Raw genomic sequence first — 25,008 nt, forward strand, 5'->3', positions numbered from 1 at the left:
TCAATCGTCTGATTCGCACCCAAGACGACCGACCCGGGGTGGGGCTCGCGGAAGACGCAACAATTAATTGTTTTCGAGACGATTAAATGAACAACACATCCCATTAGAACAAAGACGCGTCTCGGAGCGCAGCTGCGGGGGGCGGGGGGCTGTGTGGGGCACATGGACCCGACCCCCACCCCCAGAAACCTCCGAGGAGCCCCCACCCCTTGTCCATCCTGGAACCGAATGCCCAGCATGCACCCCTAACGGACAAAGTTAGAGGTGCTTGGGGGTGGCGGTTGGCGGGGGTTGGAGGGGTGGAGGATCCCCCGCACTTGCCACCCGCAGGCCCCTAATCCTAGTGCACGAATTTAGGAGAATAAAGCTTCGCAGCTCCGTCAGCTGCCCCCCTCCCCACCTACCCTCAACGTGATGCTGAAGCTGGAGGGTGCGGCCGCGGCGGGGCGGGGCCCCCCGCGCCCCCCGCCCGCGCCTGGGGCACCCGGCCCGCCCCCTCCCCTCGGCGCGCGAACCAACCTCGGGTGCAGGCGGAGGCGGCGCAGGAGAGGCGGGCCCCGGCCCGCCCGCGCTCACTTGTCTCCCCACCAGCTGCGCCCCGGAACTGCCGTGGCGCTGGGCTCCCGGCCCCGCTCCCCCAGGCGCGCGCGGGCATGCAAACCCGGAGCCGGCGGCGCGCCCCGGGCCGCTGCTGAGCCGGCCGGGCCGGCGGGGAGCAGCGCCGGCCGAGGGTTCCCGAGCTTGCGGCTGGGTCCCGCGCGCGGCGCTCCGGTACCCCCTGTTCGCCGCCACCCCGCCAGCGCCACCCCCCGCGGGCAGCAGGGGCTCATGCAGCCGCCAAGGTAAGCGCCCGGCAGCCCGGTTGGCACAGGCCCGTGGCGCGCGCGCCCCTGGCCTGAGAAGGGGGGAGCAGCGCGCACCTCGAGCAGGGGGGAGTCCATTGGCTGGTTTCTTTCTTGCCGGGATTTGGAAACTTCGCTGCCTCCATCGCTTTAAGTCTTAGCTGGTGCAAAGTTTTTGTATTATTGCTGTTTGTTCTCTCTCTCTCTCTCTCTCTCTCTCTCTCTCTCTCTCTCTCTCTCTCTCTCTCTCTCTCTCTCTCTCTCTCTCTCTCTCTCCCTCCTTCTCTCTAATGTCCTCCCCGGCATGGGCACCGAGGATCCCCTGTCCTGCGGGGTCACCACCTCCGATCCCCGAGTCCAGGACGCAACCGGCCAGCCGGCTGCCTCTCCCGAACCTCCCATTTAAGGGTACCGCCCCCCGCTCCTTAAAAAAAAAAAAAGCCTCGGGGTCATGGAGACAGGTGCGCTGAGAAGTGGAGGGCTGGGGCTGGGGTGCTAGGATTCCGGGGCGACCCCCACCGTCATCCTAAGTGGGTACGTGGGACAGGGAAGAGGGCCGACTCGGCGTCCCATTCGCGCCCCGGCTCCTCGGAGGAACCAACCAACTGGGCTCCGGGCTGGGATGGGGGTGACGGGTGGGCGGGGTCGGACAGGTGCATTTCTGGGGAGACACGGCGCGTGCGGGGTCGTGATTGCATCCCGTGCTGGGAAGGGCATGAGCTCCGCTCGGGGGTGGAATCCATCGCCCCAGACGCGGGTTTTGATGGGAGCCCGCGTGTCGCTATTATGTGCTGCGGTTTCAGGTCCTTATTGATCTCCGAAAGCGCGTGTCTGGCGTCGCGGCGGCCCGGAGAGCATCGCGCCACCTAACGGACACGGTGCGCCGCGCGCTCCCGGCGGCCGCCTAGTTGGAAACTCTCCAAAGTGGTCGCGGCGGGTAAGAGCAGTCCTTGGGGTGTCCGCAGCCCCGGGGGAGGAGCTCCCGACGCCCCAACTCCGCACGCCCAGCTCCCGGGACACCAGGGCAGGTGGTACTGAGGGGCCAACATTCCCCTCTCAACCCTCCTTCTCCAGCCACTCCAAGGGAACTTAGTTCTCCGAGCGGCCGGTGAGCGGACGCCCTTTTCCTGCGCATCTAGCGCGGAAGTCTGCGAAGTCCGTGCACCGGCCGGGGCACCCAGTGGGTTTTTCCAGGCGAATCTGGAAAGCGAGGGGCCGTGCGCCGAAGGGCAGCTGGAGGAGAAGGGAACCAACCGACTTTGCCAGGGACCCTTTCTTGTTTCCAAAGTGAATTTTTTGCTTTTCCAAAGAAGCCGTTTTTTTTCCGTGCCCCCCCCATACTCTGACTAGCCAGCCTCCCTTTATATAAAGGTCATGACCTCCCATCAACAATGGGAGGAGGGGGACTGTAGGAGAGCTAACAAAGGCTGGGGTGGGATTCGCTCTCATTCCTGCTTTGTGCTGCCCCCTCCCAGGCCAGGCGGATTTTGCAGGGAACTGAGATCTTTCAGGGAGCACTAGGTACTGTAGATGGGTTCCACCCACCTTGAGATCCTGGGTGCTGAGGGGGCAGGGAGGGGGTCTCCTCCTCCCCCGTCCAGGTGCTTATGCTCCAGGTAGACATAGATAGGCAGAGGAGGATGCATGGCTGGTCCCTGCCGCTGTTTCTGATTATATCTCCATCTACCTCTCCATGGCCATTAAGAGACTTGAGACTTAGAGGACCTGGCGATAAACTGAGGTTCTTCTCTGCCTTCTCCTAAGAGGTCTGGCTGCCTTCTCTCCTGGCCAGCTGCTTCCTGGGCATCCCCGCCACCTACACACAGCCACACGCGCGCGCACACACACACACACACACACACACAAACACACCATGTGTGATAATGAAGGAGATAACCCTTACGTCCATGACCCTGGCTCTGTTCACCAGCCATCTGGTGGGGCCCAGTGCAGGAACTCTAAGTTGAAGAGATGACATATCAAGCCACCAGCAGTCCTATGTTCCTTCAACAAGGACAGGGAGTTCTTCAAACCCTCCCAAGCTCCCTGGAACCATGCAGGAACGTGAGATCCTGGTTCCCTTTTTTTCCCTACTCTTCAGAGAGGTCACAGGGAAGAAACTCATCAGGGTGCTGTGGGTTGCCAATGCTCTTCTTGCTACAACTTGGCAGCTGAGGGAATTAATCTTAAGTCTCAACTTTTGCTAAATTTGGGTCCCCAAATTTGACTGTGCCTTAGTGGGCATAAGTTCCTAGCTCTCCATTTATGGTATTAATAGGAAGAGGCAGAGGGACACCCCAGTGGAAAGGACCTCCTGTAGGTAAAGGAGATGCTTTCTGGGGCCAGAGAGATAGCACAGCAGGGAGGGTGCTTGCCTTGCACATGGTCGATCTGGGTTCGATCTCGGCATCCCATATGGCCCCCAAAGCTATGCCAGGAGTGATTCCTGAGCGCAGAGCCCTGAACATTGCTGGGTGAGGCTCCCCTATCCCCCAAAAGGAAAAACATTCTTCCTGAAAAATCCTTGCTCTTGAACTTGACCTCTGATGTCCCAAAAGCCACTTAAGACAGCTTTTATGTGCTATGTCCTGTTCATGTTCTTTTATGTTCTTCTACCTCGGTAGGGTATCTCAGTCTTTCAAGCAATGTTTCTTATTCATTCATTTCACTAACAACCTTGGAAAAGGGGTTGCTTCCCCCATGGTCTGGTTAGCCAGCCCTATTCAAGCGACAAGCTGCTCTCTTTCTTCTCCAAACCACATCCTAGCTGACTCCTCACCTCCTTACTCTGGCTGCAGGGCCAGAAAGATAGCACTGTGGGTAAGGCATTTGCCTTGCGTGTGGTCAACCTGGGTTCAATCCCCTGCATCCAGAGGGTCCCCTGAGTGCCAGGAGTGATCTCTGAGCACAGAGCCAGGAGAAAGCCCTGAGCAGTAGCAGGAGTAAGCCCTGAGCACAGGGTCAGGAGTAATCCTTGAGCATAGAGCCAGGAGTAATACCTGAGCACAGATCCATGAGTGATCCCTAAGCACAGAGTCAAGAGTAAGCCCTGAGCGTAGAGTCAGGAATGAGTCCTGAGCATCACCCCAAACCAAAATAAATACATTCACAAATAAAAATTGAACTAGCTGTAAAGAAAGCAGGAACAGGGCAGAGGGGAAAGATCAGGGTTGCCTCACAGTGGCGTGTTGGCAGAATGTGGCCAACGTCCATTCCTCTGGAGGACCCTGCATATCTTTTATCTTTCACAAGGACACAGGAAGCCCCACTTCTGGCCTGCCCGGCCTGTGAGCATGACTCCAGTGTCTATCACAGTGAGCGAACTGCAGAAGGCTTGGGGAACAGGCACCAGGTCCCTATCGGCCTCCAGAAAGCAGCAGAGTGCAGCGAGCCCTCATCAGGCAGAGTGATCTGAAAACCACTGCTCCCTTTCTCTCAATAGTTGATTGAAAGCAACCAGCCATGTTGGAGAAGTTTTAAGATTCATGATGCTGGATTTACCTCATCTGGGGAAAGACCAGTTCCTGTCCTTTCTGTGGATACTCAAGAACTGGCCATCTTCTTGCTCACGCTCTGTAGTTTCTCCATCTTCCCGTCTTTGGGGATTATGAGATCTCAAGATCTTAAGGAGCAATAGCACAGCGGGTAGGGCATTTGCCTTGCACGTGGCCCAACCCGGGTTCAATTCCCAGCATCCCATTTGGTCCCCTGAGCACTGCCAGGGGTAATTCCTGAGTGTAGAGCCAGGAGTAACCCCCGTGCATCACCGGATGTGACCCAAAAAGAAAATAAAAAAGAAAAGAAATCGTAAGGAGTGATTTATCCCATACACAAACAATATTCCATCCTATACCAAGTTTGCATTAAAGTTCTCTTCGGTGACTTCTGTAAGGAATATTAGGAGAGAGCATGCCAACATGCAAAGATCCCACCAAAAAGACCTTGGAAGGACATGCCGGCCCACTTTGAGGGCAGTGGCTCTGCAGAGGGTTAAATTTCTGCACCTTTCCCAAGTGACCATACACTCACATGTCTGTGTGCCGCCAAATGCAGGCTGGGGTGGGGAACCTTCCTGGAATTTGAGCCTATCAGTTGGCACGAGGCTTAAATGCCTGGGAGTGTGTTGCTTTCAAGGGTGCCCTTTCACCTGTTCTGATACGGTGTCTCCAAGATCCTCATCTGCCAGATGTGTGGGGGTGAGCCCAGGGGCTGAGGCCTTTGCCACCAGCAGGCATGAACAGCTCCTAAAAGCTAGTTGTCTCTTTCTGTCTTCTGGTGTTCAGAAGACCTACCCGTGATTCCAAGCCAACTGGAACTGAAGAGCCATGCAAAGGATGCTCAAGGGGCTTTTAGAGCTGCCCTGGCTGAACTTGGGGGAGCATGCAATGCCCTGGATCAAACCTGAGTCAGGTACATGCAAGGCAAGTGCCCTAACTACTGTCCTACATCCTGACCCCAATGCCTTCCTTCACCAAGTAGCAGTAACCGTCCATAGAGATGCCAGAGTAATGTGGAGTTTTCATGGGTGCTGTGCAGAACTTGAATGTAACTGATGGTACACTGATCACCCAGCTTGGGGGGGTGGGGGTAGAAGGATGAGAGAGAATACAGGATGAGGACGCTTGCCTTGCTCACAGCTGATCCAGGTTTGATCTCGAACACTGCATAGGGGTTCCTGATCACAGAGCCAGGAGTCAACCCCGAGCAGCACTGGGTGTGAGCCCCAAACAGCAACAACAATAATAATAAATATGAAGAACCCAGAAGGGAGGCCAGGCAGACTTGGGGTCCTTGGGGAAATATGCAGGTTGGTCCTCAAATCTCTCAATATCAGAAACTCTTGTGGAATCAGAAACTTGACTCGATCCCAATGATTCGTAGGGCCAAACCGATAGTATAGCATGAAGGGCATTTGTCTTGCATGTGGCCAACCTGGGTTCAATCCCTGGCATCCCATATGGTCCCCTGCATACCACCAGGAGTGATTGCTGAGTTAAGAGCCAGGAGTAACCCCTGAGCATTGCCAGGTATGGCCCCAAACCCCAAAATTTAAAAACAAACAAACAACTGTCCTCCCGTTGTTCATTGATTTGCTCGAGCGGGCCCAGTAACATCTCCATTGTGAGACTCGTTGTTACTGTGTTTGGCATATCGAATACGTCTCGGGGAGCTTGCCAGGCTCTGCCGTGCGGACGAGATACTCTCGGTAGCTTGCCAGGCTCTCCGAGAGGGGCGGAGGAATCGAACCCGGCTAGGCCTGGCTGGCTGCACACAAGGCAAACGTCCTACCGCTGTGCTAAATAAAAAATATTCTCGTGATCGCAGATCAAGATTAGTATGTGACCCACCCCCACCAAGTGCTGTGCCAAGATTCTGCACCATGGAGTCTAATTATCATGTCAACTCATTTCATCCTCCGTGCTCCCCCTCCCCTGGAAGTTCATGCGCACCCTCATTTTTCACATGGACAACATCTACAAGGTCTGTGTTTATGGGGCGCTTTTTCTCTGTCCCACAAAAGTGAAGAAACTCCCAGCCACAGGACAGACTACGGTAATGGGAGGACCGAGCACTGTTTGGAGGGACCAAGCACTGTTTGGAGGGTGGGTCTGATCTTTCTGGATGGCGCCTTGCCCCCCCCCCCCCCCATCAGTGGGGATTAGTTCAGCTTTGCCTAAGCCGCTATTCTAAACACATTGGGATTTGGATAACTTGGTTATCTCATCCTGTTGCTAAATGTCTTAGGTATTTGTGCCTGGCACCAAAATGTTCATTAATCCAAAAGGCTCTAGCCTGGTGGTGGTTGGAAAACAGCACCAGTTCCCCATAGTTCAAACAGTCCTTGTTTGGTGGACAAATGGTTCCAAGCTGGTTCACTCCCAAGAACTTACTGCAAGGGAGTGAGGTACAGAATGTGGATGGCCTGATCACCACCGTGAGCCTGAGGCCTTTGCTTTGGCACTGTGGCCCTGAAAAAAGAAATTTAAAGAATTGGGTTCGGGCTTTTTTTTGGGGGGGGGGAGAGAATGGTTGGTTTGAGGGGGGCCATACACAAGTCTTACTCCTGACTCAGAGATCTTCTTGTGGTGCTCAGAGGACCCTGTGAAGTGCTGGGGACTGGAACCCGGGTCAGCCATAGGCAAGGCAAGTACCCTCCCCATTGTACTATCTCCCCAGGCCCATATCTGTGTTATTGGCAGATCTGTGTTATTGGTTTGGGGGTTGTTTTTGTTAGTTTCTTTGCTTTTCATTTTTTGGGCCACACCTAGCAATGCTCAGGAGTTATTCCTGGCTCTGGCAGGACCTGTGAGACCTAAGGGACCAATGTGGGTTGCTGGGGATCGAACCCAGGTCAGCCGCATGCAAGGCAGGCACCTTACCCACTGGACTATCTCTCCAGTCCCACTGTACTGTTGCTTTGTTGCTTACCACCCCTGGGACTGTCCTTTCTCAAAGCCTTTGTGCAGGGGACTTCCAGGGGCCAGACACCTCCTCGCCAAGCATGCCCTGCGCCCCCACAGACATGCCAAGCTTCCGCTCTCTCTAATGATCCTAATGCTCCCTGGCTTCTCAACCACCCCTTGGTACAAGGCATTTCTCCTGTGGGGGTCCTTCTGCCCAGAATCTTTGTCCGAAGTCTTCCCAGCACCCTGCAGAGCCTCTCCTCTGTGCAGCCCAGCAGAGCCCTGGCACTGGGTTTGCTTCTGCCCTTGCCTGCTGGGAAACACCCCCCACCCTCACCCCCCACACACATACCTGCTCTCACCAGCCCTGGGTTTGAGCCCTGTATGCACCTACCGCATGACAATGGGGCCATAGGGTGCCCAGCGTTTGCACTGTCCAGATGTGACACCACGTTCTGCCTCTGGTGTCTCCATCTGCAAAGTGGGACCATTCCAAGGATCAGAGCACCCAGCTGAGCTCAAGGGGTGCAGACGGGTGTGGATGCCAGTAGCTCCCTGGTTGGTGGCATTGCTGCCTCTGAGGGCAGCAGACACCCCCCTCAGCCTGCAGCAGCTTCTTCCTGCCACATCTGTTCCCACCAGCTATTTGGAAACAGGCCGCGTGTCAGTGTCTCCTCCTCCAGCGGGACCAGGGCGCTGAAGTCCCGAATGTCTATTTCTGGACCCAGAGCTCCCAGCCTGCACCAGAAAATGCTGTGTTTGTGCCTCTCCACCCCAGCCCCATGATAAAAGTTGGGGGTTCTCTGCAACCCGAGCAAAAGCCAAGTTTGAGGTCTTTATTTGGGAGCATGGGGGTGGGGAACCACACAAGTCTTGCTCAGGGCTTCCTCCTGGCTCTGTGCTTGAGAGTCACTCCTGGTAGTGCTGGGACACCACAGGAATTGAACCTGGATCGGCAAGACAAGCGCCCTCCCTGCTGTATTATCTCTCTGCACGCCCCCCACAAGTTTAAGGTCTCGACCCCCAAACCCAGGCTTTTTCCTAGGGGAGATCTCAGTGGGTTCATTTCTGATGGGAGTGGCTGGTCTGTAATTCACTCGGTTTTGTGGAAGAAGGTTCAGTTGAAGGTGGAGTGCTGAGCTCTGAACCCCATCTTTTCCGGGGTGGCACATGTTCAGCACTCCAGGCTGAGTTGCTCCTGAAGGTTCTTGGGACACCATGAGGTGCAGGTATCATTGGATCTGGGGCCCCTATGTGGCAAGTCTGCACTCTGACCCTGAACTCCAATGCTTTTCGGGGGGGGGGGGGAGGGCAACACCTGGCGATGCTCAGCAGTGTCTCGCAACCCTGAGCTTTTATTTATTTTGGGGGGTGAATTTTTTGAGGGGTCACACCCGGCGATGCTCAGGGGTTACTCCTGGCTCTGCACTCAGGAATCACCCCTGGCATTGCTCAGGGGACCATATGGGACGCCAGGGATTCAACCCGGGTTGGCCACGTGCCAAGCAAATGCCCTACCCACTGTATTATAGCTCCAGCCCCAACCCTGAGCTTTTAGGGATGAGACGTGCTCAGGGGTCTCTGCATTTATGGGTTTCAAACCCAGGGTCCCCACATGCAAAAAGAGCTTGGCCTCCAATTTATTACATGATTTTGTTGCTTGGGGGTTTTGTTTGTTTGTTTGTGGGCCACACCCAGAGGTGCTCAGGGCTTACTCCTGACTGGCTCTGAGCTTAGGGATCATGCCTGGCAGGCTAGGGGTGTACTGAGGTCAAACCCAGCTCATCTGCATGCACTTCCCCACAGTACTACCTCCAGCTCCATGGAATGGGGTGTGGGGTAGGGGGTGGGGGTGTTTTGGTTTTTAGTTTTTGGTTTTGGGGGCCACACCTGGTAAGCCCATGGATTACTCGTGGCTCTGCACCCAGGAATTACTCCTGGCAGTGCTCAGGGGACCATTTAGGATGGCAAGGATTGAATCTGGGCTGCCGCGTACAAGGCAAGCGCTCTCCCCACTGTCCTATCTCTCCGGTCCCCTGGAGTCCCGTGTTTTTAACTATATAGTCTTGTTGAGAGGGAAGAGAGCGTCCATACATTGGTCAGTTTGGCCAGTTCCGGCTGATGGCCCCGGGGTCAGCAGAGTCCCTCTGTGTCTTCCTGAGGCTGGTTTCTCTGCGAGCCTGGGGACACTGTCCATGTCTTCCTGCATCTCCCAGGAGGGACGAGCCCTTTGCTTCTCTTCCCTGGCTGACTTGCTTATTTCTGAGACTTTGTGTCCCTCCCCGGCTGGAGGCCAATCCGCTAGCAGGGACACTGGGCAGCTCCCTGGCCCTCTGCCCACCCAGATAGTATTTGTCACAGTCCCAGGGTGATATACTCCCTAACCCTCAACAGATGCAGAAGCTCAGGCGCAGAGGCAAACAGACCTGTGACCCAAATTTACTCTGGGATGTGAGCAGCACAGACAGACCCTCTCTGGGCCCCTGAGCTGCCCACTGGGGTCCAGGTTGAGAGGTGCTTGCAGACCCTTCCTTTTGCTCTTGAAAGGTTTTAGAAGGTTCTTGGGTAAGGAAAGTTGCTAGTGGGCCTGCTTCGAGACTGGGCCAGAATTCTAAAGAATTGCCAGGATGGGGGGGAGGGGTCAAAGAGATAGCGCAGTGGGTAGGGTACATGTCTTGCACACAGCAGACAGGGCATCAATTCCTGGCACCCCATAGGGTCCCCTAAGCTGCACCAAGTGTGATCCCTGAGAACCAAGAGGAAGCCTTGAACACGGCTGGGTATGGCCCCCAAACTAAAAACAAGAATCTCTGTGACCCCGGAACAGACCAGCCTGGCCTTGGGTGTTACACCATTTGGGTGCCCCCTCCTTTTTAAACTTTTTTATTTTGTTTTTTGTTGGGGATCACACCCAGTGGTGCTCACAGGGCCCTACCTCTACAGTGAATGTGGGGTGAGGGTGAGGGAACCATGCAGTACTGGGGCCCAAACCTGAGGCTCCTGCATGCAAAGCATGTGCTCAGTTCTTTCAGCCATCTCCAAGGGCCTAGAGACCCCAATTTCAGGCAAGGAAAATGTTCCCTGGTAGAAAGATGCACTATTTTGCACAGGGGTGATGACTTCCAGCTGAATTTGCAAGTATTGGTCTGTTGGCCCAAGACTTAACTATTTGAGGGAAATATGGTGGGTGTCTACCACCTGTGAGGTCCTGCTGGCTATGCTCCACCTCTCTTGTAGTATTTATCCCCTCAAGGTCTGTCCAGTCCCGGTCTTGCCAGGAGGAACAGGCCCAGCCAGCCTGGACCCTAGAACCAGGTTGAAAACTGCAGTGGTGCTGTGTTATGTGACTTCACAGCAACTAAGGCTGGAGGCCCCCATCCCCCCACCCCAAGCAAGCTCCACAGGGGACACGCCCCTCCTGGCCGGTCCCGGGGAGGTGCTGAATTCAGAGCAGCAGCCTGTGTGGGCCCCAGTGAGGACTGGGCGTGCTAGGAAACAGCCCATTTGGAGACAAACTCTGTTTTCCAGAGCTGGAGGAGCAGCCTTGGAGAGGGGGCCGGCTGGGTTTGACTCCAAACACTAGTTGTTGTAGATTTTAAGTTTCAGCCCCAAGACGGAGAAAGATGGGGGGGGGGGGGGGGTAGGGGGGAGCCGTTACCAGTCTCACATATTCCAGGAAAGAGCAGCAAGCAAGGCCCAGGGAAATGCTGGAGGACGGGGCGGGAGGAGCCGTTTCCCCTCCTGGGAAAGAAATCCACGGGCTAGGGGGTCGAGGGAGGGCCGCCCATCCTGGACCAGCCTGGCAGGCTCCCGTGTACCCCCGCCCCGCGCAGCGCCGGAGAGGTCCCCAATCTTGGGGGGTGGGAAAGGGGGGTGGCCCTCCCTCCTCTTTCGTCCTCTCCTAAGTCCATCCAAGTGAGGTACTTGGGAGGGGGGCCTGCGGGAAGCCCCCGCCTCCCCCCCCCCCCCGCCAGATGCGCCGGTGGCAGAACACCCCCGGGGGCCACCCGGAGGAGGATTTTGCAGCCTAGCGCGCCTGGGCGAGAAAATTGCGCCGTGGGGTGTGGGTGGCGGCGGCGGGGCCGCGTCTGGTTGGAAAGGGGAGCAGAGGGTGGGGGTGGGTCCAGGCTCCGTTTCCACTTGGGTTCTGATATCTGTGGGGCGGGGGGGGGGGGGAGTGGCCCTGGAGCCCGACGCTCTCGGCGGGCGGGGACCGAAGGGGGCCCCCTCGAGGGCGCGCCCTGGGGTTCCCGGGGTCCCCCTCCGTCGCCGCCGCCCAGCTCCCCGCCCAGTTCCTCCAGCCCCCCCACCGCGGGCCCCGCTGAAACCCGAGCGCCGGGGGCGGGGCGCGCCCGCATTGGAGGGAGCCGGGGTGCGCGCGGGGAGGGCCGCGCGGGGCGCCCGGGCCGCCGTGGACCGAGCCTGGCGGCTCCGCCGAGCGAGGCTGCGCCGGGCCGGCCGCGGCGTTGATGAGCCGCCGCTTCTCTCCCGCCGTCTTGCAGGGCGAGGCTGCTGGGAACTGGCCGCGCTGGATGGATGGGCATGGGGAGAGGGGTCGCGCGTGCAGCCCTGGGAATCGCTCCGCTCCTCGCCTTCCTCGTCTGCAGCTTCCCGCCAGGTAAGCCTGGGCCCGGGGCGCCCCGACCCCGCACCCCTCCCACGGGCCTTTGTCTGCGCTGCCGAGGCGCTGGATTCCCGTGGCGACCCGGGGGGCGACAAGGGGAGGGGAGGGGGGTCCCGTACGGGGATGTCCCGGTGCACTGTCCGCAGCAGCCCCTCCAGTTTGCAAACCTGCCGGGTGCCCGGGGGTGGAGCCCCGGAGGTCCCAGTCAAGCCCCCCGAGCGCCCTCCTCCTCCCCTTCCTCCTCTCCCTCCTCCTCCTCCCCCTCCTTCTCCTCCTCCTCCTCCTCCTCCGGGACCCGGGTTCACAGCCCCAACCCCCACGGCGCTGGCCCTCACGGGGGCCCGGGAACCCCGATTTCTGCTGGCCCGCATTCCGCGTCGCCCCCTGTTTGTTTTTCTGGTGTCAGAGAGGCAGAGAATGTGAGAATTAAGGCTGAAAAAGTCCATCTGTTTCCAATGAATCCCCCGTATTCTTCACAATGTTTTTTGGCAGATCGCAGCTTTCAAATTCCTCGGAGCCGGACCTCTTGTTTTCGTTGGGGGAAGGGAGCAAGGCTCACAGAGCCGCATTTGTTCCAGCCTAAACGCTCCAGTTTCTGAGCTTTTTTTTTTTCTCCCCCTTTGGTGGGGAGGGGAGGGGGGGGGGGGCAAAACACGAAACTTAAATCCCAGACTCTCTCTTTCTAAAGTTTCCTACAACTTCATTTCAGTTTTTTTTGGTGCCATATGCGCCTCCCCGCTTGGTTAAGGCCCATTAAACCCTTTATATCGCCCTCTTTTGTTTTTCTTGCAAAAAAAAAAATACAAATAAATCCAAAATCCCCGACCAAGGTGGGGGGGGTAGCGGGTGGGGGGAGCCCTGTCTTCAGGCGGGACCCAGGGGCTTTTCATTGTGTGCTAGGACCAGCTTGGAGGTTGGTTGCCTCTTGGCAAAACTTGGCTGGGGAGCCAAGGCTCCCCTTCTGCAACCCGGTTTTGCAAGAAAGGACTTGAGTTGGAGCGGGATCGGGCTGTTTTGTTTTGCTTCTCCGCCAACTGGGTTTTAAGAACTGGCAGACGCAGGCCGTGGGCCCAGCCTGGCTGCAGACCCGCGCTCAGGGCGGGTGAAACCTTCAGACAGCGCTCAGAAATGGGGATCCGTTTTCCAGGTCTCCCAGCCCTCTTGTGGGGCCCTAGAGCTGTGTACCCCTGGGGCAAATGAGGAAAGAGCTGGAGAAGGAAGAGGGGTGAGACAGCTGGGGGTTCCAGGCACCAGTATTTTATTCAACATGGTTTCATATTTTTGTTTGAGGGTACTCCCAGCTTTGGGGGGGGGATAGGCAGTGTCCTGCCAGGAGTACTGAAGACTGTTCAGTTCCAGAGATCTCTTTGGGGGTGCAGGGGTGTTCCCACATGTGTGTGCTCCAGACCTTTGAACTACCTCCCAGGCCTGCCCCCCCCCCCCACACACACACCATCCTTTTCTTCTTTTTTTTTTCCAATTTTATTTATGTATTTGGTTTGGGGGCGAAGGCCTTTCTCCTGGCTCTGCACTCAGGAGTTAGTACTGGTGGTACTCGGAGAATCCTATGGGGTGCTGGGGATCAAACCTGGGTTGACTGTGCAAGCCAAGGGCCTTCCCCCCTGTCCTATCACTCCAGCCCACACACCCTCCTTTTAAAAGGCAGTATTCACACTTACTGAAGGGTCTGGTTGGGAATAAATAAATAAAAGAGGCAGCTTCCATTCTCTCCAAAGAACTTGAAAATAAAATGCAATAAACATGGACTCTCACTTCTCTCTCGCCTAAGCAATGCCCGAGAGTTAGTTGCTGGTTCTAGCGCATCTGGGTTCAGCCCAGAGACCCAGATAAAGATCCAGCCCAATGGAAGCTTTATCAGATAGGCTGATAAATGGCTTTTGTCCCTTGGCTGCCATGGGGGGTGGGGGGGAGGGGCAGGGGCATGAGCTCAGCTCCCAACTGAAACTGAGAAGGGGGGCTTAGCTCCCTCGACCCCACCCCCGCCAGCAGCCCCTCCTGGCGGCAAGGGGGGAGATTTGGAGGAGGGGAAGGCAAGGTTGATGGCCGGAACAGCTGTCTGGCCGCTTCTCCATTCATTTCTGGTTCTTCAAATACTTTCCCGAGCCCAGCATGGCCCAGGGAGAGCGTTAGCAGAGCGTGCCGCCCAAATTCCATCGCTGAGTTTTTGTTTGCGAGAATCCTGTTTCTTTTTTGGCTTTCAGACGTGTAAGGGAACCTGGCAGATAGGGCCGAGAGCTTGCTGGGCACTGCTATGCTTCCGGGCTCAAGTTTCTTCTCCTTCCAGGCTTAGAGCACTCCGTTTGGTCTAAAGTGCCCACCTTACTGAAATCCGAGCCCCCTGGCTCCCCCGGAACAACGCACCCTGGGTTGGGGGGCTCTGAAGTTGTGTGCTCTAGAAACTTGGGGCAAAAAAAACCCTGCGTTCAGGCAGAGATGAAGGGGGTGCTTTCCCTCTCCCCACAAAAAAGGCATGCCTGCTCTTTTCCCTGATAGGAAGGGGGCTGCCAAGCAGTGCTCTGTGGGCCCCAGGGTCACTTCTGACATTACTCAGCATTCTGGGCTGGAGGTTCAATGCACAGGCCCAGTCTTGCCTTGCTGGCTGGGTGGAAGGTGAAGGGCCACAGCCACAGGTGGTTTTGAGGATCAAACTCAGGGCCTCTCACTTGTCTGACCCTTGAGCTATCTTCCCTTCCCCCCTTTTTAAAGTTGCCGCTGTCCCCCTTGTATGGGGAAGGGTAGACTTGGACTCTGAGTGGGTGGGCAGGGAGAGGAGGTGACCTTCACCTTGGGCAGACACAGGCTAATTTTCTTGATCAAGCAGTTTGAGACCACAGTGACCATAATAACAAAAAGAAATTCACCAACTAAACTGCAGCTGATTTAGAAATCAGAGTCCTGGGCCTGGGGAGATGGGATAGCGGGGAAGGCCACCCTGCATGTGAGTGATTCAGGTTGGATCCCCGGGAACTCCAGATGGTCCCCTGAGCACCACCAGGAGTGGAGTGATTCCTGAGTCTGAGCATCACTAGGTTTGGCCCCAAAAAACAAAACTGAACAAAAATATGAAATCAATAAATAGAGGTAGTAGAGTTTCGCTCTCTGCTGCTGACATGGAGGTACTGGGGCTGTTGGCCTATCACCCTCATTGTCCTCCCCGCCCACACTGGAGAATGAAAGGAGGTTCTATGGCCAGAGTCAGGGCTGCAGAGATCACCCCCAAACCTGGTGGGCCACCCCGAGGGGATCATCGGGGGGGGGGGGGACTCTTGGCTCTGGATGAGTGAGGAGAAGGTCCGCAGGTAGATGGTTTATAAAGGAGCACTTGGGATCAGAGTGGTAGCATAGCAGGGATGGGATTTGCCTTGCACAGGCTGACCCGGGTTTTATCAGTGGCATCCCACTGGGTCCTCCAATTCCTGCCAGAAGTGATCCCTGAGCACTGCTGGGTATGGCCCCAAAATGTAGAAGGGGGAGGAGGGAGGTTGAGGGGCTGGGAAGTTCCTGGCATGTCTGCTTAGCACATACTTCACCTGGGTCCCATCTCTGCCACCACATGGTTCCTCGAGCATCACTGTGTACAGCCCTAGTGGCCCCCATACACCACAGGGGTGACCCAGGGCCCAGCTACACAGCACCCGTAGTCCCTCACTGACCAAGATGCCCCCCACGAACCCCCCTGGGACTCCTAAAGACACACACACGAAAAGAGGGAACTGGTGGCAGTTACCGGAGCTCAGGGAGATGTGGGAAGAGGGGGTCCTGGGGCCTCTATGGTCATGCTAGGGGTGTGCAGCTGCCCCTGTGAACCCTCCTTGTTGATATGCAGGAGTCCCCTAAACTTGGTTGTGGTATTTCTATTGGGGTGCAATGGGTCCATGCCAGGCTTACTGCTTGGCTAAACCAACCTGCCCAAGTGTGAGGCGCAGCGCCCGGCGCGGCCAGCCCATCCCAATCACAGGCCACAGTGAGACGCCAAGGCCTGTGTCCTCACGTGCCCCCTGCAGGCTCCTGCTCCCTGGATTGGTCCCTGGTCTGTGAGTTGGGGGACCCCCAATCCAGTGGCCTCCTCATGCAGTGCCATTACTGGGAAGGGTCCTGCACAGTCCAGGGAGGCTGTCTTGCTACAAAGAGGAGTGACCCCGGGACCTCGCCCCACCTGTACCTCATGTCTGCCATTGAATTGCTCCAAGATCCGGCTCAAAAGCCTTGTGTATGTCCTAGAGCACCCTGAAAGGAAGACCCCTGGTTTCCAGTACTCAGATTCCACCCTTCACCTCCAGCCAAGCTGTGTTCCACCCCCCCCACCCCCCAAGACCTGGACACTGGTCTCTGGAGCCTCTGGGGCCCTGGCTCTACTTCTTTCCTTTCTTCTTAAGGTTTCAGAGTTCTGTCTTTTTCTCCAACATCAGTTCTCAGAGCCCCGAAAGATAGTGCAGCGGGGAGGGCGTCTGCCTTGCACACAGCCAATGGGGGTCCAGTCCTTGGCGACCCATATGATCCCCTGAGCACCTCCAAGAGTGATCCCTGAGCACTGAGCCATGCTGGGTATGGCCCCAAAATGTAGAAGGGGGAGGAGGGAGGTTGAGGGGCTGGGAAGTTCCTGGCATGTCTGCTTAGCACATACTTCACCTGGGTCCCATCTCTGCCACCACATGGTTCCTCGAGCATCACTGTGTACAGCCCTAGTGGCCCCCATACACCACAGGGGTGACCCAGGGGTGATCAATGCTAGGTGTGACCCCAAAGTAAAATAAGGCCCCCTTTACAGGCCCCCCGCTTTTCATCTCTTTGTGTCCCTCCACACTACACATCCCAGACCCACTGCACTGCCCTGGGAGAGGCGAGGACCTTTAGATCTTTCTCTGGCATTTCTTCTTTGGTTCAGGTGTTTGCTCAACACACAGAAAACATAGGATTGTGCTATGAAGCCATAGCACAGCAGGAAGGGTGTTTTGCCTTGCACGAGACCGACACGGGTTCGATTTCCAGCATCCCATATGGTCCCCTGAGCACTGCCAGGAGTAATTACTGAGTGCAGAGCCAGGAGTAACCCCTGAGCATTGCCCAAAAGAAAACCAAAAAAAGTAGGCTTGCGGCTTTTTTTCTCCCCCTCCCCACACACATTATCCCCATATTTTTCTAAAATATTTTTCTGATTATGAATATAAGACTCGGGGCCAGAACAATAGTACAGCGGGTAGGTCGCTTGCCTGCACGTGGCCGACCCGGGTTTGATCCCCAGCATCCCATATGGTGCCCCTAGCACCGCCAGGAATAATTCCTGAGTGCAGAGCCAGGAGTAATCTCTGAGCATCACTGGTTGTGACCCAAAAATCAAAAAAGAAAAAGAAAAGAAGACTCATTTGTGCTGCCTTTTCTAGGGTCCATTCCCAGCAGAGCTCAGTCGCCGTCTGTGAAACTTGGGCCCAGGTTGCTCTCCTGGTCTTGTCTATGCCTGGGACCTTTTTTGGGGGGGTGGGGGCTGACAAGTATTCAGGAGTCATAACCAGTGGTATTCAGAGTCCCTTGTGCTCAGCCTGCCCAGCTCTCTCCCTTCTACCCACCCCAGAATCATTTCTAAACACAAAGACCCAAAGGTCTTTGTCTCTATGGAGGCCAGTCTGTCCCCCTTGGCCACTGGCTCTGCAGTCCAGGTGGGCAGAGCTGCTGAGGACACAGCCCTGGGTCTGAGTTTCCTGCCTGGGATCATGCCCCATTTCGCTGGCAGGCAACATGCACGGGAGAGCCAGTCAGCACTCTCCGTGCCTGGGTCTGACAGGAAGTTACTTGTGTGCTCTGTGGCATATATGCTTACTTGTAGTATAGATGGTTACCTGCCATCTCTGTGCCAGGCTCTGCAGTGTAGACAGTTACTGCATCTCTCTACTGGTCTCTGCATATAGACACCTGTGTTCTCTGTGATGGTCTCTGCCGTGTAGACATTTACCTGTGTGCTCTGTGCAGTGAGGTACCTATGCACTTTGAGTTTCCAGAACCCCCGGCTTGGCTCCTGGTGGCCTGAAATGCCCCAGGGCCAATGCCTAAGCACTTGCCCAACTGGTGCCTGGGAGGTGGGGGAACCAGGCTGCAGAGCTGGAGGACGTGGTGGGGCACAGACACTGGGGATCTGGAACTGCCAAGTAGGAGGGTGGCTGCATAGGGTCTCCCAAAGAGCCTCCCCATGCCCCCTCCCCAGAACCTGCCAGGAGGAGATACTACCTAGGGTCCTGACCTGTCCCAGGCCCCTTTATTCACACTGGTCCTCCGGCAGCTGATGGACAGGCCTGTTTACCCTGGGAACACCCCAGCTTCATGAGTCCCTGCTTTGCTATGGATCTGGCAAACCCTCCAGGGGTGTGACCGGTGGGGAATGTGCCCCTCCCCTGCCTATTTCAGGGCCCTAGCCCCCTGGTACTGGGCAGAGCTGCTCGCTGGTGTGCCCACTGGTGGCAGGGCTGAGACTTTATCATTGGATGGTTGGGAGTCTCCGGAGAAACAAACTTCCGGTGGGCTTGGGGAGGCAGGCACCACTGGCCCGCTGTCGGTGGGGTTGCCTGGGGAGAAAGCCCCCTTTTGTCTCTGTGTATTAGGTCAGGGAGGGGCTGGGAGTAGCTGGGGCTGTCCCTCTGTTTCTGCTCTCAGGAGGAGCACCCAGACACCAGGCGAGGCCAGTTTGACTGGAGCCCCCATCCCCACTCCTAGAGTTTGGAGAATGGGGGGGGGGGAGGGAAGATTGGGTTAGGGGGAGGTCTTGAGCTGGCTTCCTGGCTGGCTGGGTGGGAGCCACACCCCTACAGGTCAAAAGGAGTGTCTGGCCTCTCTGCTGCCATGGGCACTGTACTGTGAAGACTGGAGCTGGGCAGGAGGGGGCGGCGGGGGTGGCATTTTCTATGCTGGAATTTTTCTTTCTTTATTTTGGTTTTGGGGCCACACCCTGCAGTGCTCAGGGCTTACTCCTGGCTCCATGCTCAGAGGTCGCTTCTTATGCAGCACCCAGGGTCAAAACCCAGATTGGCTGCAGGCCAGGCCTTGAGTCTTTAAAAATTTATTTTTTCTGGGAGTCTGATGTGGCAGTGTGCGGGCTCCACCTCTCCTGCCTCCATGGCCGCACAGCTGTGGGCCTGGTGTGGTTTGCAGAGATGTGGGTGCCTGAGGAGATACAGCCCCTCACCTTTTATTGTGTTTTTAGACCACAGCCAGCGGTGCTCAGGGGTTACTCCTGGCTCTGTGCTCAGGGATCACAACTGCGGGGTGGCTCAGGGAACCTACAGGGTACTGGGGATCGAACCCAGGTAAACCTCATGGAAGGCAAACACCCTCCCCGTTGTACTGTCGCTCCAGCCCCGTGGGGAATTTCTTTTTTCAGCTGTTTTGCCCCTCCCGTTCCCAGCCCAGCCCAAAACTTCCCCTCTTGGGTAACTTATGGCTGTCCTCCCGCTGTTCATCGATCTGCTGGAGCGGGCCCAGTAACGTTCCCATTTTGAGACTTGTTACTGTGTTTGGCATATTGAATACTCTCAGTAGCTTGCCAGGCTCACCTCTCTTGAGGGGCGGAGGAATTGAACCTGGCTCAGCTGGGCTGGCTGTGTGCAGGGCAAACACCCTACCGCTGTGCCATCACGCCAGCCACTTCCTAAAATAGGTGAAGGGCCCTGCCGGGACTCCCTGACGGCGATCCAGGTACCATCCAAGGGATGCAGCTGCAACCCTCAACTCTGACTGACATGGGGGCCAGTGGGAAAGATAGAGACCATGCGGGGGTACTTCTCCAGAGCAAACTTAATGTAGGAGCACCTGGTGGCTGAAGGGGGGAATCCCTAGGGTACTCCTGCACCCTGCAGACCCCAGGCTCTGAGGCATCTGCTCCGTTTCTGGTACTCCCTGGTGGTGCAGGAGAAATGGGCTTTGCCGCGCACATTTGCTTTCTGCTAGTCACTGCCCACACCTGCTCATACCAGCCATGCCCCCCACATATTCCACCCCATCTCACCCGCATCAGCCCCCGACGACCATGCCCCGACCTGAATTCAAACTGGGTCGTGTTTTAAAAAAAAAAAAAAAAAACAGGTTAGAGTTTGCTTTGCACCCTAGAAGCAAAAGGAGACTGATTCTACAGGGTGTTGGGTGACCCTGGAGTGACCACGGAGCTGCTGGGTAGTTAAGGGGTCTCCACTCCCCAGCACGACCGCCCCCCCCCAACCGCCTCTGAAACCGGAGCTAATCCCTTCGCCCGCGGGTAATTTATGGGTCGTTAGGGCTTTTCTCCGAGGCAGAGGGCATTGTCTGGCTTCCCGGGTCGGGGCTGGGGCTGCGGCCGCATTCCTCGCTGAGGGCCGGCCTCACGCCCCTGGCGCAGGGCCTAGCGGCTTCTTTGGCCCCCCTTTGTTATGCAAACACCACGACAATAATCAGTCTATTATCCCCCAGATTGGGCTTGATTAACAGTTCAAAAGAGAGCTGGAAAGGCGGCAAATGCCACGCTGGTGTATAAATATTTCCTCCAGCCTGGCCGGGCACTCAGGCCAGGGCACCCCACCTCTCCGGGTCACCCTATTTCCAAGGGGGCATCGCCAGAGTTATTTGTAGGCAAAGAATCCAGCCTTGTCAGCTATTGGCTTTATTCCCCCAACCCCAGCCTGGGCCCACTTCCCCAGGACTGAAAGGGTCTGCACCCTGGTGACCGAGGGGTGTCCCCTAGCTCCCCCAATATGGAGCTGGGGGCCTGGTCTGATGGGTGTCCCAAAAGGCATCAAATCTTGTGAAATGCTTTGAATGGGGCCACCAGAGTATGGGGAGCTCCTGATGGCAGCGTTGGGGGCATGAGCTTCTTTATTTGTGGGGTCCTATGAGACTTCTGGGGACTGGCAGAGGGTGGACAGCACCAGGGACCTGGATAAAGTGGGTCCAGAGATGGGGGTCAGGGTGATTGTGGAGGTCTCAGCTTCTCCCAGGTCTGAACCCCAGCTATGCACTGAAGTAGGGTATTGTAGGGGGGCGTCCCGTGGGGGGATTCCTGCCCGCTCCCCTGAAGGGAAGTGAAGGGGTACAGTAGGCAGCAGGTGGGGGGAGGGGAGCTCCCCCCTGGATTTGCCACTCCACCTCCTGCTCCTAACCGGAGCCTCCCGGCTCAAAGGCTCAAAAGGCCCCTCCCTCCTGGTCTGCTGGCAATTAAATTCTGTTTTGTTTTCTTTATTGATTTTTGGGCCACTCCCAGCCTTGGTCAGGACTTACTCCTGGCTCTGTGCTCAGGGGACCCTATGGGGTGCCGGGGGCATCTAACTTGGCTCTGCTTTGTGCAAGATAAGCATCATCTTAATTGTTGCATTATCTCTCCGGCCCCTATGTTCTGCTTTTTAAATTTTTTGTATTCATTCATTCATTCATTCATTCATTCTGTGGTACCCAGAATCTAACTCAGGGTCTCACTCATGCATGGAATGTTCTAGAACCCTTACGGTCCCTGCTCTTTCACATTTGTTGTGGGGCAGGGGGGTGGGGGGTGGCCACTCCCAATAGTGCTGAGGTGGGGGGGGGACATACAGTGGCTGGGTTGGACCCAGGTCTCCTGCATGCAAAGTATGTGCTCCCCCAACCAGCACTGTTTATTGCAGGGGCGAAACCTCTTGCTCAACCCTGTGTGTCCCACACTGCCCAAGGCCTCAGAGGAACGCCACTGCCAGCCCCTGGATTCTCAGCTGTGTTCCTTGACAACTTCAAAGCTTGGTGTGTGTGTGTGTGTGTGTGTGTGTGTGTGTGTGTGTGTGTGTGTGTGTGTGTTGTTTGGAAGCCACACCCGGCAATGCTCAGGGCTTCCTCCTGGCTCTGCACTCAAGGATCACCCCTGGTGGGCTCAGGGAACTGTAAGGGGTGCCAGGAATGGAACCTTGGTTGGCTTCATGCAAGGCAAGCGCCTCCCCACCTGGACCATCTCTCCATCCCCTTCCCCTGTCCACCCTCCCCCCAACCCCTCCCTCTGTCCATCTGCACAGTCCATGCATTGCTTGGTCTGCCCTGCGGAGGCCTTGGCCACGGGGGTGCCAAGGAGCAGCCCCCAACGGGCCAGCAGGAGGCCTGGCCTTACTGACTGCCCCGCCGGCCCCTCTCCCCGCAGCCACCTCCCCGTGCAAGATCCTCAAGTGCAACTCGGATTTCTGGAGCGCCACAGCAGGCGGCCACGCGGCAGCGGCCACGGGGGACGACACGCCCGAGTTCTGCGCGGCGCTGCGCACCTACGCACTGTGTACGCGGCGGACGGCGCGCACGTGCCGCGGGGACCTGGCCTACCACTCGGCCGTGCACGGCATCGACGACCTCATGGGCCAGCACAATTGCTCGCGGGACGGCCCGACGGCCCAGCCGCGCCCGCGCACGCCGCCGCCACCGCCGCCTGGGGACAGCCAGGAGCGCTCGGACAGTCCCGAGATCTGTCACTACGAGAAGAGTTTCCACCGCAGCGCCGCGCCCAACTACACGCACTGTGGCTTCTTTGGGGACCCGCACCTGCGGACTTTCACCGACCTCTTCCAGACCTGCAAGGTACAGGGCGCCTGGCCGCTTATCGACAATAACTACCTGAATGTGCAGGTCACCAACACACCCGTGCTGCCCGGCTCGGCCGCCACCGCCACCAGCAAGGTAAGGGGGTGCCCAAAAAGCGCCTCCAGAGCCCAAAATTGGTGTTTTGTTTTTGGGTTCGGGTTTGCTGAGTTTTGTTTTGTTTTGTTTCTGCTTTATGGGCCACATCCAACATCGCTCAGGGCTCACCCCTGGTTCTGTGCTCCTGGTTCTGATGCAAGTGCCCTCCCCACTCAACTATCATTCCCGCTCCCCAAACCATGATCCTAGTCCCAGCAGATGAACAGCTGGTTTAAAGAAATGTTCTGGAGATGGAAGCTCCATAGTCACAAGGCATCAGAGAGTGCGGGTGTGGTGGGGGAGATGCTGAGGGTGCTGACCCCACCCCTCCAATTGCAGTGGGTCAGGAGCACTGGGGAACTGACCCAGATCGGAAGATCCAAGCATGTTCTCATGGCAGGGCCGGGCCAGCAAGTTCCATGCGGGCCGCAGAGGCTGCTGGAAGCCGTCATCTCCCACCCCAGGAGATATCCTGCATGGCCCCCCAGGACTATCAGGACTGATACCCCGACCCCCACCCCATCCATGACAAATCAAAAAACAAACAAACAAGCAACGCCAGTTGTCGTCCAGAAAATGTCAAGAAGGGACAGGAGCGACAGCACAGTGGGGAGGGCGCTTGCCTTGCTACGGTCAATCCAGATTCCATCCCCGGCACCCCACAGGGCTCCCCAAGCCCCACCAAGCGTGATCCCCGAGCACAGAGCCAGGAGTAGGCCCTGAGCACCGCTGGGTGTGGCCCCCAAGCCAGCATTTATATAGAGGCATAGAGCAGAGCCCTGCAATGGGGGAGGGTGGTCCTGGGAGTCCACAGTCCCCTCCCTCACCCCATCCTTGGCCCCACAGTGCCCGCTGCCCGCTCACGCCCCTCTCGGCCCTTCCCCTGCAGCTCACCATCATCTTCAAGAACTTCCAGGAGTGTGTGGACCAGAAGGTGTACCAGGCCGAGACGGACGAGCTGCCAGCCGCCTTCGCCGACGGCTCCAAGAACGGCGGGGACCGGCAGGGCGCGGGCAGCCTGAAGATCACCGAAAAGGTGTCGGGCCGGCACGTGGAGATCCAGGCCCGGTACATCGGCACCACCATCGTCATCCGCCAGGTGGGGCGCTACCTGACCTTCGCCGTGCGCATGCCCGAGGAGGTGGTCCACGCCGTGGAGGACCGGGAGGGCCAGGGCCTCTACCTGTGCCTGCGGGGCTGCCCCCGCAACCAGCAGATCGACTTCCAGGCCGTGCGGGCCGCCCCCAGCCCCGCGCCCGCCCTCCCCGGCGCCACCTTCCCCTACGAGACGGCCGTGGCCAAGTGCAAGGAGAAGCTCCCGGTGGAGGACTTGTACTACCAGGCCTGCGTCTTCGACCTGCTCACCACGGGAGACGTGAACTTCACCCTCGCCGCCTACTACGCGCTGGAGGACGTAAAGGCGCTGCACGCCGACAAGGAGCGGCTGCATCTCTATGGGCGGACTCGGGAGCCCCCCGGCCGGGCCGCCGCTCCCGGCCCACCCCCAGCCGCCGGGACCCTCATCGGAGGCGTCCTGCTCCTCTTTCTGCTTCTGGAGGCTGTGTAACCCCCACCCCCACCCTGCCCCTACCTCCGGATGCCAGCTGTAGGGGACGCCCTCTGGGCTGCAGGAACTGGGCACGGGGTGACCAGAGCTGTGATGGTCTGGAGGAATAGGTCCCTGTAGTGTGGGGGCCACTCCAGCCCCCCCAACCTTGCCCCGCCAGAGGCCCTGCGGATTGGGGAGGGGGGGGAAATCCCCTGCCCACTTCCCCAGCCCTCCTGCTCCTCCTAGCAATGCACTGAACCATCCTACCCCACTGCCGCCCGCCCCGGGGCTGTGCACCCATGCGCGCGCACACACTCACACACTAAAACCCCACTGGGACCCCCCTCCCCCAGGCAGGGCTGCCCTTACCCCACCCCAGCCTACCACAGGGCCTGCTGGATGGGGGGCGGGGGGAGGCTGTAGCAAATCGCAGTGGGAGATCCTTGGGTATAAAGGTGGAGCTCTTTTGTGGGGGCCTTAAGCTGAGGGGAGCACGCTGTGGGCACTCAGTGCTCTGGAGTGGGGTCCCCACTGCATTTCTGGTGCAGAGCTCCCCGGGCAGGCGAGGCCGGACGGGTCCAGCTGGCCTGCTCCGTCCCCCCTCTCCCTCCCGGGCTCCCACCCTGCTGCTGAGCGAGCGAGTATCCTTGAAGCGGCCCCCGCCTCCTGTCCACTCCAGGAACACCCATCTCCACTCTGCTGCTGGTCCAGGGACCCCCCCCGCCACCCCACCCCCCGGCCCAGCAGCACGCAGAGCTCCACACCCAGATGGGTCTGCACTGCCCACCCCACCCCAGCCTCTGCCGCGGTCCCTCTGCTGTCCCCCACACAGGGACCTCTCATACACTGGCCAGGAGGTGGGAGCAAGGTTCCCATCTCCTCCTCCATGAGGTCCTCCGTGCTGCCCCAGGGGCGCGGCCCGGCTCCCCAAAA

The 25,008-nt window shown here is 57.7% G+C and overlaps 1 protein-coding gene across 2 annotated transcripts; it reads left to right on the plus strand.

The window, feature by feature from the left end:
* The first annotated feature begins 618 nt into the window (after nt 1–618).
* RGMA (repulsive guidance molecule BMP co-receptor a) lies at nt 619–24,256 on the plus strand. 2 transcript variants are annotated; one of them, XM_056124686.1, is made up of 5 exons: nt 619–842; nt 1,646–1,779; nt 11,749–11,864; nt 22,003–22,526; nt 23,416–24,256. In XM_056124686.1, the coding sequence occupies exons 3-5, from the start codon at nt 11,783–11,785 to the stop codon at nt 24,091–24,093; spliced, it is 1,284 nt and encodes a 427-aa protein (XP_055980661.1). In that variant the 5' UTR covers nt 619–842; nt 1,646–1,779; nt 11,749–11,782; the 3' UTR covers nt 24,094–24,256. The 2 variants fall into 2 exon arrangements, with proteins under 2 accessions (XP_055980661.1, XP_055980660.1); XM_056124685.1 differs by lacking the exon at nt 1,646–1,779.
* The last annotated feature ends 752 nt before the right edge of the window (nt 24,257–25,008 follow it).

The sequence above is a fragment of the Sorex fumeus genome, unplaced genomic scaffold (assembly GCF_029834395.1).
Source record: "Sorex fumeus unplaced genomic scaffold, SorFum_2.1 ptg000051l, whole genome shotgun sequence".
In the NCBI taxonomy this organism is placed as follows: domain Eukaryota; kingdom Metazoa; phylum Chordata; class Mammalia; order Eulipotyphla; family Soricidae; genus Sorex; species Sorex fumeus.

Bases quoted from the DNA above. Each gene is read 5' to 3' on its own strand.
- RGMA (XM_056124685.1), top strand. The intron at 11,865-22,002 runs GTAAGCCTGGGC...CTCTCCCCGCAG, and splicing joins CGTCTGCAGCTTCCCGCCAG to CCACCTCCCCGTGCAAGATC. The intron at 22,527-23,415 runs GTAAGGGGGTGC...CTTCCCCTGCAG, and splicing joins CCGCCACCGCCACCAGCAAG to CTCACCATCATCTTCAAGAA.